This window comes from Castor canadensis, chromosome 8 (genome assembly GCF_047511655.1).
Source record: "Castor canadensis chromosome 8, mCasCan1.hap1v2, whole genome shotgun sequence".
Taxonomy (NCBI): domain Eukaryota; kingdom Metazoa; phylum Chordata; class Mammalia; order Rodentia; family Castoridae; genus Castor; species Castor canadensis.
In genome coordinates, this window is record NC_133393.1 from 100,684,772 (window position 1) to 100,704,659 (window position 19,888).

The 19,888-nt window shown below is 33.3% G+C and overlaps 1 protein-coding gene across 14 annotated transcripts in view; it reads left to right on the forward strand.

Moving 5' to 3' along the window:
• Positions 1-19,888, forward strand: part of LOC109686449 (monocarboxylate transporter 2) — a 182,333-nt gene that overhangs the window by 86,547 nt on the left and 75,898 nt on the right. For 11 of the 14 annotated variants that reach the window (XM_074083786.1, XM_074083792.1, XM_074083789.1 and 8 more), the window contains 2 exons: positions 11,392-11,523; positions 19,084-19,330. The exons of the other annotated variants lie outside the window; for them this stretch is intronic. In XM_074083786.1, the coding sequence (XP_073939887.1) occupies positions 19,114-19,330 (217 nt within the window). In that variant the 5' untranslated portion in view covers positions 11,392-11,523; positions 19,084-19,113. The remainder of the gene's footprint in view (positions 1-11,391; positions 11,524-19,083; positions 19,331-19,888) is intronic. 14 annotated transcript variants of the gene reach the window in all.

A 19,888-nucleotide genomic window follows, 5' to 3' on the forward strand; every position in this document is an offset into this window, starting at 1 on the left:
TTCAATATTTTAATCTTGACAAATGAAAGCTTTTCAAACATATCAGATTCTCTGAGGATGTCCTATGAAAACTAAATTGATTTAGGAATAGAATATAATTCCAAGAACTCTTAAGGAATAAGGCTTGGCCCCAGGAGCATTTAGTATTTAATTGTTAAACACAGGCTCTGTCTGCTTGTAGAATGGGATTCCTTCACATGATTATTTTGTACATTGTGGCATTTACACAGATTCTTACAATGTACCAAATATATCATTCCTGATTTCACCTACTCAACCATTCTTCATTCTCCCTTTCCAACGCCCCCCCGCCCCACCCTGTTCCTGGAGTAGTTTCAACAGGGTTTTTTTTTTTTTTTTTTGCATTTACCTAAGTGTGAACACATTTTATTGTACCTTATTCACCCTCCTACCCCCTTTTCCTAGCTCCTCCTCCTCCAACTTGCCAGCCCTCCTTCCCCCACCCCCAAAGCACTTTTCTCCATGGTTTTTAGGAGCTTGGAAAAGTTGTTCAAATACTTTCTATCTAGTCACCATTTATTTTTGAATGGCAGTACCATTTTCTCAGATAAGGGATGAAATTTGTATTTCACATGCTAAGAAAGTCTACAGAAGAGGACGATTTTAGCGTCATAGAGTCAAAGAACTGGAGCTCAAAAGGACCACAGAGAATACTTGATTTTGCCCTGTCATTTTACAAGTGAGGAAATTGAGATTCAGTGTAATTGTCACTTACTCAAATGGCTATACTTTATTAACATTTACTGTGACATATGTAGTGTTTTATTTTGAATAAATCAAGCTACTGACTACCGGAGTAATTTTAATCCCTTGGTCATTTTACATTTCCAGCAGTCACTATTTCTTTCCATCTAGGCTGGTAGCACATTTGATAGAATAACCTTCTTAAAGATATATTTTAAAAAATTTGCTTCTGGCTAATGCAAATAATAATACCATCAGTTCTGTGTGATACATATGTTTAATTTCAGAAAATCTGAGATGAGCAGATCTGCATGGGGACACACTTTTAATCTTTTTTTTTTTTGCCATCCCCCACCCCCAGCATTTTTTTAAATAGAAGAATTTACTGATGTCTGACTTAATTCCATAAAAGGTTTTAAGAAAAGATGCTAAGTTCATGAAATCTATTATAATTAATGTTGACTGCAGTTAAAAATATATTGCACATTTGAATATTGTTTAAGGAATGGGTTTTTAAGTGTTCTCACCACAAAGAAATAAGTTTTTCAGGCTATGGATGTGTTAAATAGTTTGATTTACCCATTCTACCTTGTATACATATGTCAAAACATATGTTGTACATGAAAAGCGTATATAATTTTTACTTGGCAGTTAAAAAATAATCCATTGATGAAATGCACATAGACTAAGAAAAATTGAAAAAGTTCAGAACCACATGCACTTTTTGATCTTTTCTCTGGCTTGGTAACCTGCCTTTTCATTTAGTTTTTGCCTTAAGGAAGTGTCCTAATTTTAGAATCTTTTATGAGACTAAAGATAAGAAAATAAAAAAGGTACAGTAGTTTCTCCTTATCTTCAGTTTCACTTTCTGCTGTTTCAATTACCTGAGGTTAGCTTGTGGTCAAAAAATCATAAATAGAAAATTCCAGAAACCGAGCACCATTTTGAATAGCATGATGATATTCTCTGCCTTCCAACTCCACATTGCTGGGATACGAGTCATTCCTTTGTCCTGTGTATCCAGACTGTATGTGCTACCCTCCTGCCAGTCACCTAGAAAACTGAACTGTCATATTTATTCTCTTAGTGCTTGTGTTAAAGTAACTCTTATTTTGTTACTTAATAGTAGCCCCAAAGTACAAGAGTAATGATGCTGGCCATTTGGATATGCCAAAGGAAAATTGTAAAATGTTTCCTTTAAATGAAAGGTGAAAAATAAAGAAACAAACAACTTATGTGCTGAGTGGTAAGAAATTCCCTTTGTAGGCCACTGTCATTCTCACATGTTCCTCTGTTTTTTTTTTCTTTCATGGTACTGCTTAATGAACCCCAGGACTCCTGAAAGCTAAGCAAGTGCTCTACCTCTTGAGACACTCTTCCAGCCCTTTTTTGTTTTATATTTATTTGTTTGAGACAAGGTCACTATAAACTTTGCCCATGTTGACTTCCAACTCCCAGTCCTCCTGTCTTTGCCTCCTGAGTAACTTGGACTTCAAGTGTGTGCCACCATGTCTGGTTGTCTGTATTCTTATAATAAGAATAAATAGGAAAAACAATCTCCCTATTATTAGAGAGTTTGGTACTATTGAAGATTTTAGGCATCCACTGGGGGATTACTACATTTTCAGCTTATAATAGATTTATCAGGCTATAACACCATTGAATGTTGAGGGGCATCTGTATTAAGAAGGAACAACTAATCACCTTATTAAGTTCTTATGAATTCCACTGTCCTTATCTTCAAAGATTTTTTCTCTGCTATCATTTTCCTGAGTCCACTGAATATTTAATTTTCTATGGGCTACAGCTTTCATTTTTTCTTCCCATTATGGCAATTAGCAAATAATTGAGTGTCTCCTGAAATCATTGGAGAAACACATAGCTGGCATGGTGCAGGGGAGAAAACCCAGGCAAATGACCACAAACCAAACAAGTAGTGGAACAGGCAACATGCAGGAAGGTGCAGAAGGGATAGAAATATGAATACTTCAAGTACTTCATGAGGGAGAAGTAATGAGAAGAGAGTAGGAAGTGCATGGCTTTTAACTCATTAAGAGCCTAGTTCTGGAGGGAAATGCATACTTACTGCTAGATTTTAAGACTTTGAACAAGATATTTGACATCATTGAACTTTAGTTTCATGTCACGTCTGCAAAATAGAGGCAATCGCTATTGAATAATATTGCAAAAAATGCATCTTAAAGTGTCAAATGTAATGTGACAGGCTTTCAAAGCAGGTTTAAAAGTCCTAATTAAGGAAAATAAGTAAATGTATAACATTAATGCAAAGTATTTTATATATTAAGATATTGTGATGGTACTTTACCAAAATAGTATAATTAATGAAATATAATTTCCCTACAATTGTTACCCTAACACTAGATAGTATGTATCTTCTTCATATGCGTTTTTAATCACGTATTTGTAAGTTTCTATGATGTGGGTTTTTAGCACCATTTTCATTGAAGATTATATCATAAATACCATATGATTTGTAATTTTCATATCTATAGTCAATGTATGTGTAATAGTCTACCACATGGGTGATGGTAATATTTTCAGCCACTTCACATCATCAGTTTTCCTTATACTATAAACATGACTAGTTGAAGGACATGGGGGCACAGACCATGGAATCATGAGACTATAGCTGACAGAGTGCTTAGTGACAAGGAGATGAGTCATAAATGGAACTAAGTATATCCAGTATTCTAAAATGAGCGACGCTTTACAGGAGGCTTCTGCCATCGGGTGGCTGTAGGAGTCAGTGGCCTGGAAAGCTCATCTTGGTGAAATGGAAAAGCACATTACTTGATTCATCTGGCTGTGGTACTTTTCATCTTGTTCCAATAGTATTGTATTCCATAGAAACTTCTAGAGGATTCTGACATATGTCTGAATCTTATTGTATTCAGGAGATCATATGAATTTATTTTTCTTAGTTTTTTTTTGTTTCAAAAATAAGCATATACATAGAAAAGTGGCCAAGTCATCTTCCTAGAAATATACAGGGTTTCATTTTTAACTCTAAGAACAAAAACACCAGAAAATCTTTGAGGACTAAATGAGAAATGAACAATCCAAAATCTCTTAAATATACTTCCATCTTTTTTTAGGTTGACCAAAGAAAGTCGCTAAACATGAAAGATGAGAAAGACATTATAAATAGCTTTCCAGCTATGTTCCAGGGAATTCTAAACATTTTAAGAAGAACCACAGGGACTGTTTCAGAGGAAGTCTGTGATGCTGATAGGTGGAGGACCAGAATCTCCATCACCTCCTTCCCCCACTTAAACCAGAGTATCTGGTTTTGGTACTAGGATTCTAGGAAAGAGTTTTTGTTCCTACAAAGAATTCTGCAGCTGTAAAAACTGTAAGGGGTATTGGAGAACACAAATAAAACACATCTATTGCCTTTCTCTCTTTTTGTAAAACCATGTACACAGTTTCCCTAAACCATGCATCTGGGAGGGAAGAAAAGATTGCAAACATGCTAATAGGTAAAACACTCAGATTAAGTTTCTTTCTAAAGAATATGAAGACATATTCCTCTTTTCCAGACAAAGTGCATTATATATTGTTAATGCAATAGGTTGATAAATCTCTTAATAATTATGATAGACCTTTACTGAAATAAAAGTGAGATAGTCACTGTTAAAAATCCTCATTTTACAATAAAGAAAGTTAAGTGACTCATCTAGGAAATAGAGGAATCAGGGCTGGAATTCTAGGAGTTTTGACCTCAGAGAAAAGACTGGTTATTTTTCTGTGTAGCACAGCTGTATATTAATTCCAAACTGATATAAAAATATGTATTTCTAAGACATTTCATTTCTCTTTCTCTCAACATTATTTATTGAACACCAACTACGTTCTGGGAATAAAGTAAAATAATATATAGATCTTGTCCTCAAGAACAGGAGAGAGTACCAAACAAATATGATGTATCTGTTATGGTTAAAGTGTGTGTAGGGAGTTAGCACTGAGACAGAAGTCATACTTGCAAATAGGAGTGTATCTTCAACTATATCTAAGAGTGGGTTTTATGGAGGAATGTAGTAAGAGGTGAAGGACACTTTAATTGAAGAGAATAGCAGGAACATCACAATGGCTCAAGGACTACAGATTGCTTATTGTAGTTACTTTTAACACTTGCAGGTGTGTCAGAAGAGCCCAGAGCGGTGATTTTCAAACATGAGTGTGATTCAGAATCACTCTGAGGACCTGTTAAAATTTTCTGGGTCTCACTTCCAGAATTTCCCTTTCTGTAGGTCCAGGTGATACTTCAGAATTTGCCTTTTTAACAAGTTCCAGGTAAGATTTATGCCGCTGATCAAGGGTCTTCATCAAGACCTCCCATGTAACACAGGAAAAGACTGAGTTTTTAGCTGAGAGCCCTTCCACTTAAGAAAGATTAGCAAGAGAAAAACAAACAGAAATTTTAGTTACAGGTCTACCTGTATGGCAATACTCAGAAAAATGGGCAAATCTCAGAGTTGACTTTGAATTTAGGTTAAATTTCATTGTTCACTGAAATGAAGGAAAAAAAGGGTGGTGAAGAGAAACTCAGGAAAAGCAGGGAAAACAAAGACAGGGCTTATTGCACAGACATGAGTCCATTGATTCTCCCATGGTGATTTCATCCTCTTTCTCTCCTGATATAGAGAGGGCAAATCTTTACAAATGGAGATTCCCTCTATAGATATAAATTTCCCCTTCAGAAGGGTAACTTTCAGTAAAAGATAACTTTTACTGTATCTTCTATTTCTGAATATATTAATAAAGTCAAAACAATCCTTATACTAAAGCGGTACATTTTAGGTGGCATTTTCTGGTCTACTACAACCAGTTGGTAAGACTTATAATCAAGGACTGATTTCGCTTTCCCTAAGTATGATGAAAATTTAGCTACTAGGAACAAAATTTTAGGAGAAAAATGTATGAAATCCATATGCAATACAAATACAAGTACTTACTAGAACTCATGACCAAGTTAATATATAAGGAAATGTTTTATATATGCAAACTAAAGTTTTGCATTTTAGCATTTTTCTACTTGAAAGTTTTTTTCCTCTAAGCATTTTATTCACATATATTAGTTGTACAGGATGATTCATTGTGACATTATTTTGAATATGCTTACGTTGTACACTGGTTAGGTTTGACCCTACCATCTCTTCCCTGCATTTCTATCCTCACCACCAAGACAATTGCAAAAGGGTTCATTGTTCTATTTCATGTATGTATACAAAACATATCAACCATATTTACTTTCCTCATCCCTTCCACTCATCTCTCCCCTCTGCAAGTACTCAATCCCCCACAGGGCCTATTTTACTTCCTATCCTTCATTTTCAATTCCAAAGTCAGTGTTCAAAGGGTTTTCTCGATGTATCTCAGCTGTGAATATACTGTACTTTGGTCATTCAACTTCCCTCTATTACTTTCCCTTCTACCCCTTATTAATTCAACAGGTTTCAGTATATATTGTTATGTCATCTGCCTGCACTGATACAATGTATTTTGATATTGTTAATGCTCTATCATTCTCTTTTGTTTTCCTTCCTCCCTCCTGTTTCATTAAATAGTTCCACTATTACAAAGATGTTCTATAAGTAAATGTGTGTATGATCATGTTTATTTTTTGTGTATGCATTTGTCTCTTGGATCTATCTTCCATATATGAGCAAAAACGTGGTCATTGTCTTTTCTGAACCTATAAAATAGTCGTTATATAATTTTAAATGTACACTAATTATACATAGGTCCTTTACAAAGTTTCTTGCTCATAATGGCTATTTATGTAATGTTGTAGATAATTTGTATGTTTATATAAATGTATGTACATTGTAAAGATAAAACAAAATCTTCCTCTACCTCCTCTGAAGGTTTTGGAATGGACTGACAACAGACAGATTAATAGGAGAAGAAGGCATGCAAATTTGCTTAATATGTACAGGGGAAAATCACAGGAGTGTGATTACTCACCTACCAGGGAAATTTAGATGCTTGTAAGGTTTCATCATAAGACAGAGGGAGGATGGAGGCAGGGGAGTGTGGGCAATTCTTTGTGAGGGAGTAGTAAGTGGTTATTAGAATATGAATGGATCTGGGAGGCAGGCATCAATTTATAATTGATTCTCTTTGGAATTTGAATGAGTCCTAGACACAGAAATCTTGTGACAAAACTCTGTCTAGCTATACTAACATTCTTCAGCCTTCTTTTCTGCTGTAGGTAATGGGATTTTAGTGGGAAGCTGGATAGTAATTGTCCTCTCTTTTTCAGGTCCAGTTAAGGTAGATAAGGGAATACAACATTAAAGCCCTTTCCAGAACCTTAGGGAGAGAAAGAAGAGTAAGAGAATAGATGGGGAGGAAGGATGGATGGAGATCTTGATTATATTACTGTTTTTCTAGCTCAGCATGTCAAAGCATCACACTTTGGAGTATTGTTCACCAATCCAGAGCAACATGCTAAAGACTTATGTGTATAAACTTTAAAATATCTAGAATCATATTTTTCTGTTCTACAGTTTACTATTTTATTCATTTATTATACTTATGTAACTTACTGTACATTCTCTCCACATTAGTGCATACAAATCTGCCTCATTCCTTTTACAGTTGTGTCAAATTAATGCTTTTTTGTGAATGTACAAAAAATTTGCCCATTTTATGGTGACTTTCTTTGAACATCGTGTACACGTGTCTTTGTATACTTATGCAGTTGTGGATGTAAGAAAGAAACTTACAGTACAATATTAGGTTCATGCTTTTATAAATGATCTGCCACTAACATTGTACTAATTTCCCAGGACAGTTGTAACAAATTATTACAAACTTGGTGTCTTAAGAGAACAGAAATTTATAGTTGGTAGAATGGGTGAAGTGCCTGTCTAGTAAGTGTGAGGCCTTGAGTTCAAACTGCAGAACCACCAAATTAAAAAAAAAAAAAAAAAACCAGAGAGAACAGAAATTTATTCTCACACTTCTGGAGGCCAACTAGCAGTCATTAAAGAGGCATTCTGGAAGACCTTTGCTCCATTCCTCTTTTGGCTTTTGGTGACCATAGTGGTATTCTGTGTCTTGTGGTCACTTGTCTTTCTGCTTTGCTTCCATCTTCACATAGCCATCTCCTTTCTTTGTCATCTTTCTATGTATTGGTCTCTAAACTCTCTTTGATGTTCTCTGTATTTTAAGAATACATGTGATTTCATTTAGGGCCCATCAGGATAATCCAGAATAAGATCATCTCAAGCACCTTAACTTAATGTATGTTTTGCTACACAATGTAATGTTACAGTTTAGGGGATTGGGACATGGAAATAGCCACCATTAAACCTACTATAGTTGTTATTACACAATTATAAAGATATAATATTAGAAACCAGGGGAATTGTTTACTATGGGATATTCATTTCCCATTTTTCATAATGATATACCAATATATATTAATTTTCTTAATTTGCCCATTCTAAAAGCATCTTTAAATCATTTGACCCTTATAATCACTTCAAATTCTCAGTCATTTTAGCTATAGTAGTATTTTATATGTAAAAATAGGTTTTGTGGTCCATGCACTACTGATATCTTTCTTGTCTATATGTCAAAGTAAATCAGTCAACAGGATTTAAAAGATGGTCCACTTTGAAGAGTAAAATAGCCTCCTGGGATTAGATTCCAATTTTAATTCAATTAGAGGTTGGAAAAAAAAAGATTTGGTTCAATTTAATTCCTGTTGTAAAGTTAGGCGAGTTGTCACCTCAACTTAAACACTGTACATTAATTTGTTTTGCTATATCCTTTTGTATAAGAACAAGAAAATAGAGAGCAGAAAGATCAGTAGATTATTCTTTAAGGAATACATTAATTTACTTAGGTGAAAACATTGGCCACTATTTAGGTATGATCTGAAGGAAAGCCTATGCATTAACTATAAGGCAGCTGGAGATACAGTGAAGCCAATAGTCTTCTAATTCCTATTGATTTAATCTGGGACTTAGTTTGCTGAGTATAGTATTTCTGGACCTTAGTTTGAAAGATAAACTTCTGGATGGAGTAGACCATTGATAAGGTTGTATAGAACTAATGCATGCTGGCTTAGATTTGGGAAATTAATAAAAGGATTATTGACAAAATTTATAAAGGAATATTCAAATAGTCTATTAAACTGAATGAGAAAACGCCTGGAATCTACTAGAGGCTAGTCATTGATCATCACTAATAATTTAATTACCTCTTCGGCCTATACCTTCTTCTCTATAGATTAATCAACCTAATTAATCAACTCATTGATTCTAGAAGACAAAGACAAAACCAAGTTCTTAGGCTTTTATACATGTGCCACCACATAAGTTGTTGAAAATCACTTGAAAGAGTCAGATGTTTTCAGTAGCCCTCAAGTCTTCCTTTTGTTAAAGGTAATAATATAACCAGTTGACTCAAAAACATCATAGAAAGCAAAGATAGAAGTAAGCTACAACAATGATGAATTTTAAGACTTTGGAGAAGTTGTCACTTTTGAGTTTCAAAAAGTGTATATCAATTCTGATGGACAAGAACATGGGCAAGAATTGAGACTTGGAGATTCACCATTAGAATAAAACTGAAGAAATATAATCATATGTGGAAAGATCAGAGTTCAAGTTGGTGTGTTAAAGTTGAATCATCAACAATGGACAAGTAAACAGATATTGGTCATGGTACCAAGTTGGTTATCTACTAAACATTACACTTTGTAAAACTCATTCTGCACCTCTAATCCTTTTTTGATTTTATTATGAAATGTGATTCAGAATCGCATCTCTGAGTTCATGGGATTATAAAAATCAATTAATTAAATATTTAGAAAAAATTGAGAAATTTGAAGCATTGTTTTTTCATGTACCGTGTGATATGTATGGCATGCATGGGGATTGCTAAGAAATAAAATTAGCAAATTTTGTGTCTTAATTGTTAGCTACAGTAATTAACATTGCCTTTGTGTCTGAGAATAAGCCTTATGCCTAGTTGGAGAAGCTGTGCCTGAAAGAGTTACCATCCAAAATTAAAACAAGTCCTTTCCATTTGCTTAAGAATTGTTACTGGCTTTTTAATCAGACGTAAATTTTAAAACATCTTTCATTGTTAAAACAAAACCAATATATGTCTTATAGATCTGCCTAAATGTGTGTAAAGTAGATGGTGATAGGTTAAAAAATAGACCATGATAGGCTAGTAGAGAAACAAATGCAACATAGATTTTAGCAGGTATGACTATTAAGCAGGAAGTTTCCAGATTATTGACACATTTGTTAAAACAAACTCAGGATATGGTTTGTTCTTTACAGAAGGCTAGGAGGTAGAATTTGTAGCATCCTAAGAATTTTTCAAGATCAATCTTGTTCCAGTCTCTAAACTGGTATGTATAGGCCGTGAGTATAATTATTCATAAATTGGAGGGTCAGTGCCCAATATTTACGGCTGCCTCAGGCTTTCCTCTGATGCTTTGCTCTGAACCCAAGGATGTTCACTCTGCCAGATGAAATACATGGAACGCACAATTCCTCATCCCAAGGCTCCTGGAGGACCAGAGGTGACACTTTTCTCACTGCCCCTACTCCATACCCAGGGGAACCAATTGAGTGTGAGCACTTCATTCTTAGGACAAGTTAAAGCTTCAGTTCTATTCTTGTCAGCTTCTCAGATTGTATCAGTGACTTTCAAAATCCATTTACTCATTTTTGTTCTGGTCCCTACTGTGAGTTTCTCACTGACATGATGTAAAGATCACATTTTCTTCATCCTCTCATTTAGTCCTCTTTTGGCCTGGTGGCGTCTTTGTCTTCCTTCAGTGCTTTAGAATTGGTGGCTCTGGATGCAAGACAGAAGATTGGTTGCTTAATTCAAATAATTGACTTTTTATTAGCTTTAATCTAGTCAAATGAAAGCTTAACTCAAACAAAATTACTTCTTAGTACTAGATTGTATGTACTTAGCACCATATTGAGGTTGAAATGAAAAATATTTGATGTATTAGAGATTTAGCATATTCATCTATCACCCAGACCTGATCAGGAAATTTGGATTCTGAAACAAAAATTATATAAAGGTTGGCAGAGTGGCTCAAGTGTTAGAGCAGCTGCCTAGCAAGCAGGAGACCTTGAGTTCAAACTCCAGTACTGCCAGAAAAAAAGAAAAAAGGTCACCTAAAACAATTTTTGTTTCTTTTTACAACCCATTTTGACTCATTGTTAAAAACATGCATTTTTATCAACAATAGTTCTAACAATTCTCTTTTAAACTTTCTAATTATTTCCATTGTCAGTGAATGTTTATTTGACTGAATTATGGAACAAATTATTTAAATAATGTAGGAATTTAAGTGACAACTGATGAATGACAGAAAGTTTTCTTATTCATAATGGCAGGTATATAATCTACTCATTTACTTTTTTAGAAAAGAAATTTGATTCTTCTTTAGCTTATACTTTTCCTTTTTGTTTCTCATGCATATATTTGACCATTTTGATGATACCAAACTGGTTCTATTAATGGACTGTCAAATAGATATACATATACACATATATTAAATTTTGCAAATTATTTAAAGATGGTGACAATTATTGGGGTAGGTTAAAGCTATTGGCCGTAGTGAGGCTTGTGGAATTCAGTTGAACATGTAATACTTGTATTCTGTGTTTTTAGATAATCAAGAATCTGCTCTACCTCTCTTCTTTTGTATTGCCTTCAAATATTACACTTCAATGTAAAGCAAACAGGCTTGAAGATTCTACATACAACCCAAAGATATCTGCAAAAGTAGTCATCTTTCAACAGGTAAAATTCTATTTTTAACTCTATTTTTCTTTGCTAATCCCACAATAAAAGGAACAAAGCACAACAGCTTCCAAATGTTTAACTGTGTCTAAAGAAAACCATGGGGCCAATGTGTGTGTGTGTGTGTATGAATTGGATCTATCTGTTAACTCAATTCAACAGCTTCTAAAAAAGAGCAGGTAAGTATCTTAGAAGTGAAAATTCCCAAAGGCTAAGTGGTCTGGATCCACGTTCTAATGAATCAAGAGATTATAAAATGTCACTTTATATGAAAGAAACAAAGTAGGTAGTAGATAAGAAAGTGAAGAGGTATATGAACTGTGACTTGCAACTTGGAGCATGCAATTCTAATTAGAATTAGGAAAATATTCTTAGGGAACAGAAAAATAATCACATACTGTGACAATAAATGGATAAACTAAGATAAACAGTACAAAAATGGAGAAAGAAGATTAAAGAGAAAAATGGCTCAATTGTATAATGCTTTTTTAATAATAATGAAAAAGGCAAGGTAACTTTTGAAAGGATTGATGTGTGTATTATCTAAGAAAATAAGTTGAATTTCATAACAAAGCAGAGACAAGTCAAACAGTTGATGATTCAAAGGATAAACATGCAATATCAGACAATGTGCAGTAAGTAACAATGAATTTGATTGGGAGTGGAAATCAGAATTCCTAGATGATCTTCCTGGAGGACAGTATCTAAATAAATGGGAAAGTTGATTGTCTATGGAAGTGGATATGGAGGTCAGAACTTTCATTAGCTAAAAGATGTCTTGTGGGGACTTAATGTGAGGACTGTGGGCGATACATTTTTCCTTATTATCTGTACTTGTCGCATTTAAAAGTCCTAAATTCCAGGCAAGACTTTGCCTTCCTGTTTCAGTTATCATAGTAACAAAGAATCCGTTTGCAGCCTACTTAATGCCATGTTTTCCATATTTTTGTGCTTTTTCTTGGTGATATTGCTGTTTAAAATGGCTCCCCTAGTGTTGCTGAGGGGTTGCTGGTATTCCTAGTGCAATGGGGGAGATAAAAGTGAATGGTGGAGGGGGTGAATTCAAATGCTATATGTTTAATACATTTGTAAATGCCACAGTGTATCCCCACCCAGCAAAACAATAAAAAAAAGGAAGGCTGTGATGTACTTTATAGAGAAAATATTTGTATTAGATAGGCTTCTTTTAGGTATGGGTTAAATACTACTGACCTTAAGCTCAATGTTAGTGAAGCAACAAAATATATTAAATAAGGTACTTTCAAACAGAAATGCATATCAAACAAGATTATGTATTGATGGATGAAAATGTGATTAAAGTCTCACAGAAATACAATCTCTTATCTCTCCTATGAGCAGTCAGAGTTAGCTAATTCAATGTTCAGGATAACTTTATAGAACACAACTTCCATGAATAATGAGAAGCATTGCATCCGATTAAAAAATGTAGATGAATCAAGTGTAAACGTAAAATATAATATTAAGTCAAAATGCTGTTTTGAAGAATACAAATAAATGAATCACATGAAAATAAGCATGTATATTTAACTTATAACTTATGTTTATATATATTTATTAAATTACTATTAAATTTTCCTCATTTGGCTTATACATTTATATCTTTATATAATCAAAATTTTACATATAATATAGAATGTATAGCTTATATATAACAAGCAAGTCGTACACATACATATATAAACATGCATATGTTATATAAATAAAATTAAGTTAAAGGCTGTCATATAACTTGGAATAGGTGTCTTTTTTTTCCTATTTAATTTTTATTATCATTTAGGCAATACACAAAGGAGTTTTATTGTTATTACTTTTATTTTGGAGACAATATTAGTATTGTTTGCTTTCTTCTTCATATCTTTCTCTTCTTTTTTTAAAATGTTATGTTATTATTTTTACATTTACTTACGTGTCTACATTTTTTGGGCCACCCCCCCACCTCCGTGCAGAATTTATTCTGCCTTCTTGTTCTCCAATTTTGCTGAAGAGAAAACATAGAAGATAATAAGAAAAGCAGGGCAATTTTGCTAGTTTGGGATAAAGATAGCTATACAGAGAGATACCTTGTGTTGCTTCCATGCACAAGTGTATTGCAACCCACATTGGTTCATCTCTACCAGACCTCTCCACTACTTCCCAGTCACCTTCCCATAGTGGCCTCTGCCAGTTTAAAATTACTATATTTGCTCCTATACAGTGAGTACATCAACCACATTCCAGTTTTTTGTTTTCTTCCCTTTCTCTATCCGTCCCATGCACTGTCTCCCCTTAGTCTGTGATCCATATCCAATAATATTAGTGCATTTGTTTTAGGTCTATAATTCACATATGAAGAAGAACATGAGATTTTTGGCTTTTTGAGCCTAAGTTCACTTAAGATGATGTTCCCCAAAAATTAATAGTTGTCTTTTGTTAGAGGGCAGATACCATGGTCAGGAAAGGGCACATAGAGGCTGTCAGATTAAAAATACCTATTGTTATTTTCAGAAGGCTCTAAAATTGTTAAGCACTTCTACAGAGACTGATAACTTCACATTTAGCATCAACCATGATTTATTGAACAGATCCCTAAGTTAAACTAAGCATACACTATTTCATTTAATAATTTATATATAAATTTCCTCTTTTACTTCAACCTCAGGAGCACACTAAGTACAGTATTTTAGCAGATGTGGGATTTTAAATTATTTTGATATAAGAATGATATATTTTTAAGGTAGGGCATATTTTAATACCTAGAAAGTTCAAATTTATGTAATTTATGCTAGGGATGACAAGTGCTCATTGTGACTCTATATGAAACCCTTCACTTTTCTATGGCCATTCTCTCATGTGTGTAAAATGGAAATTTCGACTTCTTCTTCAATCATTAATAAATTTCAATACTTACATTTGTAATGTAACATAATTATTCAATTATAATAGTCCCATTGATATGATTTAACAGTATGACTTTAAGATTATTTAGAAATATTATTTATGATTTTTGAAATGACTGAAAAAGAATTACCCAGTATTACTTCTACATGTTTAGCAGATTTAATAAAACTACAGTAGTTTAAACACATGAATTAGTAATGAAAGGCAGTTTTGTTTCCTTTAGGCCAACAGGAAAATTGCAGAGTGAGGTCTTTAAGTCTCATAACTGTTTTTATATTGACTTTAAAATAAAAAGTAGTTTACCACATAAATGCTTTTTTGCATGTCTTCAGTATTTCTCTAGGTTTTCTTTTCAAAAATAAAAATAATTTTCAAAATTCTTTTTAAGAATTTAGTAATATATAGATTCATATTGTTTAGACAACTTTCAAAGGGCAATTGCTCTAGTCTGCTTATTTAAGCAATACTTACAATCCATATCCTTCCTTTCTTTTTTCCTTCCTTCCTTTCTTCCTTTCTTTCTTTTTCACTCTCTTTCTTAAGTATTATACATTTTAAAGATACTATCTCTAGTGCCCATGTATAGTAAAATGAATAACAGAAATAAGCCTGTCTCTACATTGAAATAGATGGATAGATAGATAATTTGTATTGTTTCCATGAAAGAAAAAAATTATTATAAAAGCAGACTGTATACATACTGAATACATGTAAACTTTTTAAAAATAATACTTGATAAAGGGTGGCATTTTGGATTGGTTTTAACCTCTGTAGAATACTCATCTAATAGAAGTGTGTTTTCACTGATGACCAGGATGAACCAAGATCTACATCATGTGCATTATTTATCTGTGATTGAAGCTTTTCATTTGGCCTTATTGTTACAATCTCCTTAATAGTTTTAGTAGGGTTTTAATTTACAAATGTAAATTTGTGTGAGGAATTTGGCTGTAACAAAATACTTAAGCAAATCAACTTAAGAGGAAGAAACATTAATTCTTGCTCATCGTTTCAAAGGTATCAGTTCATATTTACTTAGTCCTGTTACTTTGGGCCTGTGATGAGGCAATACATCACGGGGAGCCCATGTTGTGCAAAGCTGCTCACCTTCTAGGGTCCAAGAAGGAGAGAAAGAAAGAAAGGGTATTGGTCTCAATGTACACTCCAAGAGCACACCCCAGTGACCTAACTTCCTTCCATTTGGCTCCACCTCCTTAAGCACTTCCAACAGCATCAAAGGCTGGCATTCAAGCCTTCCACACATCATCATTTGGGGGAGCATTTAAAACACAAACAAAACAATTTTTATGAAAAGAAGTTATTATATTTTTTGCTGTTTTTATAATCAAATACCATTGACTATTTTGACCCTTAAGAATATTTAGAAATGTAGACAAAACGTAATAAAAATGCCAGGTGGGTTTTTTTGCTTATTTTTCTCACTGAACATATTACTCAGTAGTCTTATTTCTAATTCTATTTATATTATGTTTATAGTCACTTGTGATGAGTGAAATCCAGTCCCTGACATTATTTTTTTACTTAGGTCAAATTTCTTAACAAGTCTGAAATTTCTCCCATTTTTTAAAAATAGACAAAGTACCAAGTGAGTTTTGTGGATTCTAAATTAACAAATAAATATTTACTGGAGATAATAAACACTTAACATCATAAGTACTCAATATTTACTGAGGTACATCCTTTTATACATTTTTGTATACCTATAAATTGGACTATAGATTAACTTAGATAACATACATTTAAGAGTCAGTAAGGTAAAAGATAATACATTTGAACTTTTGAAGCTTTTCCATCTAATTACTGTTATTGCATGTAGAGCCATTTTTTTGTGGGTTTACATGTGCATTTATTTAGTCAAGAATAATTTATTATTGTACTTCTTTAGTTTCTTGGAAAAATCAAAGGGATTTGCCTTTTGCATAACATTTATAAGATTTTAAATTATAAGATGTTTCTTTTCACTCGCACTGTCTAAGAGAATGGAAGGCACACTTGTCAACTTCTTTTAAAACAGTAACTGGCTATTGCTCTTTTTAATAAATATATGAATATACAATTTATGTAAAAAAAGAAAAATTAGGTCATATGGTTTTCTATTAACCATGGTGACAGCTGAAGGTTGACTTTGGTAATTTTTAGTTCTGATTTTCACTCTTCAGGCTTTTTATATTGTCTAAAAATTGTGTTGCTACAGGAGAAAATGCTAATAACAATTAAGAAATCCTAATATTAAAAATACAATTCTATTTTTGTGATTCATAAGATTACAGTATTATTTAATATATTATAAATGTGAATATAGAGAGATAAGGAAAAGGCATGCAAAAATTTTAATAATGGCTGATAGAATAGTATAATTGCGTGTGATTTTGTTTTTCTCTTTTAGGTTTTCTAATATATATATATATATTTTAGTGAGACTGGGGTTTGAACCCAAGGCTTTGCACTTGCATAGCAAGCATTCCACAGCTTGTCACACCTCCAGTCCATTTTGCTCTGGTTGCTTTGAGATGAGGTATCATGAACTACTTCCCCAGACTGGCCTCAAACTGTCATCTTCCTGATCTCAGCCTCCCAAGTAGCAAGAATTACAATCATCAGCCACTGATGCCCAGTAGGTTTTCTGATGTTATAATACAGGGATCATGAAAATCCAGCTGTCAACCTAGTTGGCAAGTAAAATTTTATTGGAACACAGCCATGTCCTTTTATTATTAGTATTTTTAATGGCAACTTTTGTTCTAAAACTGTCAAGCTTAGTAGTTACAAAAGATACCAGATAGGCAGCAACATCTCAAGTATTTATTGCCTGGTCCTTAACACGAAAAACTTGTAGAACCTTGTTTTATAGTATAATTATGTCTATTCTATAAAGTTAATGAAATATTATTGTTGATTTCATTCAAAAGCAGTAGAGATGTGCCAGCCATTTATGTCAACATGGATATACTCAGAGGACATAGTGCTGAAGGAAATAAGCATGAGCTCACTTTTATATTTATTTTAGACTTTTAAAAAGTCAAATTCAGGGATGGTGGAGTGGGTGGAGTGGCTCAAGTGTTAGAGCTTCAGCCTAGCAAACATGAGGCTCTGAGTTCAAACCCCAGTACATCCACAGGGAAAAAAAATGAAAAAACAAAAAAACAAAGTAAAATTCACAGAAGCAAAGAGCAGAGCCATATTTACTAGGGTGTAGGGTATATGGTAGAAAAGAGGAGATATTGTTCTAAGGGTGCAAATTTGCAGGTACATAGGATGAATAAGTCTAAAGTTGTAATATGCAACATGATGACTGTAGTCTATAATTCTGTATGCTTACCAGAAATTTGTTGAGACAGTGGACTTCAGGTGATTTACCATAAAAATAGAAAAATGCTGACTATGTGAAAGATGAGTATGTTAATTAAATTGAAAGTAATAAGTATTTCACTCTGAATATGTACATCAAAACATAACCTACTATATGTTAAATATGTGCAGTTTATACTTAAAAAGTATAGCAGACTAGAACAATCTACACAGCCAACCAAAAGGGTAATAACAGAAGGCACTACAGAACACTAGCAGATCATGTTGAAGGCTAGGTTCTCTGAATACATGGCAAAATTTGTTTTTATTAATTTATTGCAACATTATCTTACCAACAGAAACGTGCTTCTCTCTTTCCTCTACATTACAGCAGAGAGCAATATAAGGAAGATACTGAGAAATTCTGGCAAAAGTTAAGCAAACAGCATCACTCTACTACAAAAAGAAAAAAGAAATGCTAGGGAACCAAGATGATTTTAATTAAATTCATGTAATTTTAAATATACCATTATGTAATTTCATTTTCTTCCACAGGAACACAGTTCTATACCTTAAAGCCAGCAGTTAGGTGTTCTTAGGCATATCCCAAATGGAAAACCCTTTCTCCACCCTCCCAACCCAACAAACAAACATATTCCTTGCCAGAATATTGTAGAATATTGTAGAAATTGTAGAATTTCTTTGCTATTAAAAGTGTATAAAATATGTCACTCATAAAATGATCAGTAGCACAGGTTTGGGAAGTTTATTAAGATCAAAGTAACTCCATAAAAACTATATAAATTCTAATCCTATAGATTCAGAAACCAGATCTGGGCAGAAATGGTTTTAAGTATTCTCAATTATTAAAAGAAGAAAAATCCTAAAATATGCCTATTTAATTCTTTGCAATTCATCAAATTTGATATCTGGTCCTTTTTTACCTTTATGTATTAAATCTTAATTTCGACAGTTTGGATTAAGAAAGTATTCTTTTTTACATGGTGGCAGTTTGATTTTCCTTATACTTGAAAATAAGCTGTTATTATTTGGTAGGCATTTCAACTTTGGTCTAAATTCTTAACTTTAATTTGTGTAGTTTTTGTTCCCATACACAAATTAAATGCTTTCAGTATTCAGCTCATACTAGTCAAAGTTACATATTTCACATAATTTTTTTGTTCATTTGTCCACATGTGCATACATTGCTTGTGTAGATTTTCTGAGTATGAGCATTAAAATTATTCATGAAAAATCATATTGTAGTTATACCCAGAAAAAATTATTTCAGTAACTAGTAAGAGTGATATATAAAAATGGAAATAAAGTTTAAACTTTTTTCTTTTCATATAGGTTACTTGAATTTCAAATACAGGAGCAGAGATGCCACCAGCAACAAGTCCTCCACCTCTACACCCGCCTCCTGATGGAGGGTGGGGCTGGGTTGTAGTTGGAGCATCTTTTATCTGCATTGGATTTTCTTATGCATTCCCCAAAGCTGTCACAGTATTCTTCAAAGAAATTCAGGGAATATTCAATGCTAGCTACAGTGAAATAGCGTGGATATCATCCATTATGCTGGCTATTATGTATGCAGGAGGTAAGATTCTTGAGATAAACAGAATTCTGGGTTAAGAAAACGTTATCTTCTTTCCACATGTTTTACGTGCAGTGTGTTGGCCAATCTAAGTCCTGTTTTCATATTATAGTCAGTTAAAATTGGTCAAAAGTGTAGTTAGAACTCAATTGTTAATAATTTTAAGCTATTCCTTCCACTTTAAGGTTGAATATAGAGTATTTGAATAAAGATTTATTTGAACACACCAAAATGGAATTTCCAAAGGAATCACCTTTCCACTTAATGTGGATTAAAGGCTACATTATAGTGTTGATATATGATACATATATCATAGCAGAACTGGCTTTCCTGAATGAAAAAATATCTTAAGTTGTTGATAGGCCCTAAAAGCATTTCCATAGCAGAACTGGCTTTCCTGAATGAAAAAAAACTTAAGTTGTTGATAGGCCCTGAAAGCATTTCTCTTTACACTGTGAAAATGGAGTGTTGTCATATGAATTCTGTGAAATAATTCTTTATTGCCACAGAACTCATTAAATAATGACGTCTTTGGTTTAAATGATTGCCTGACAATTATCT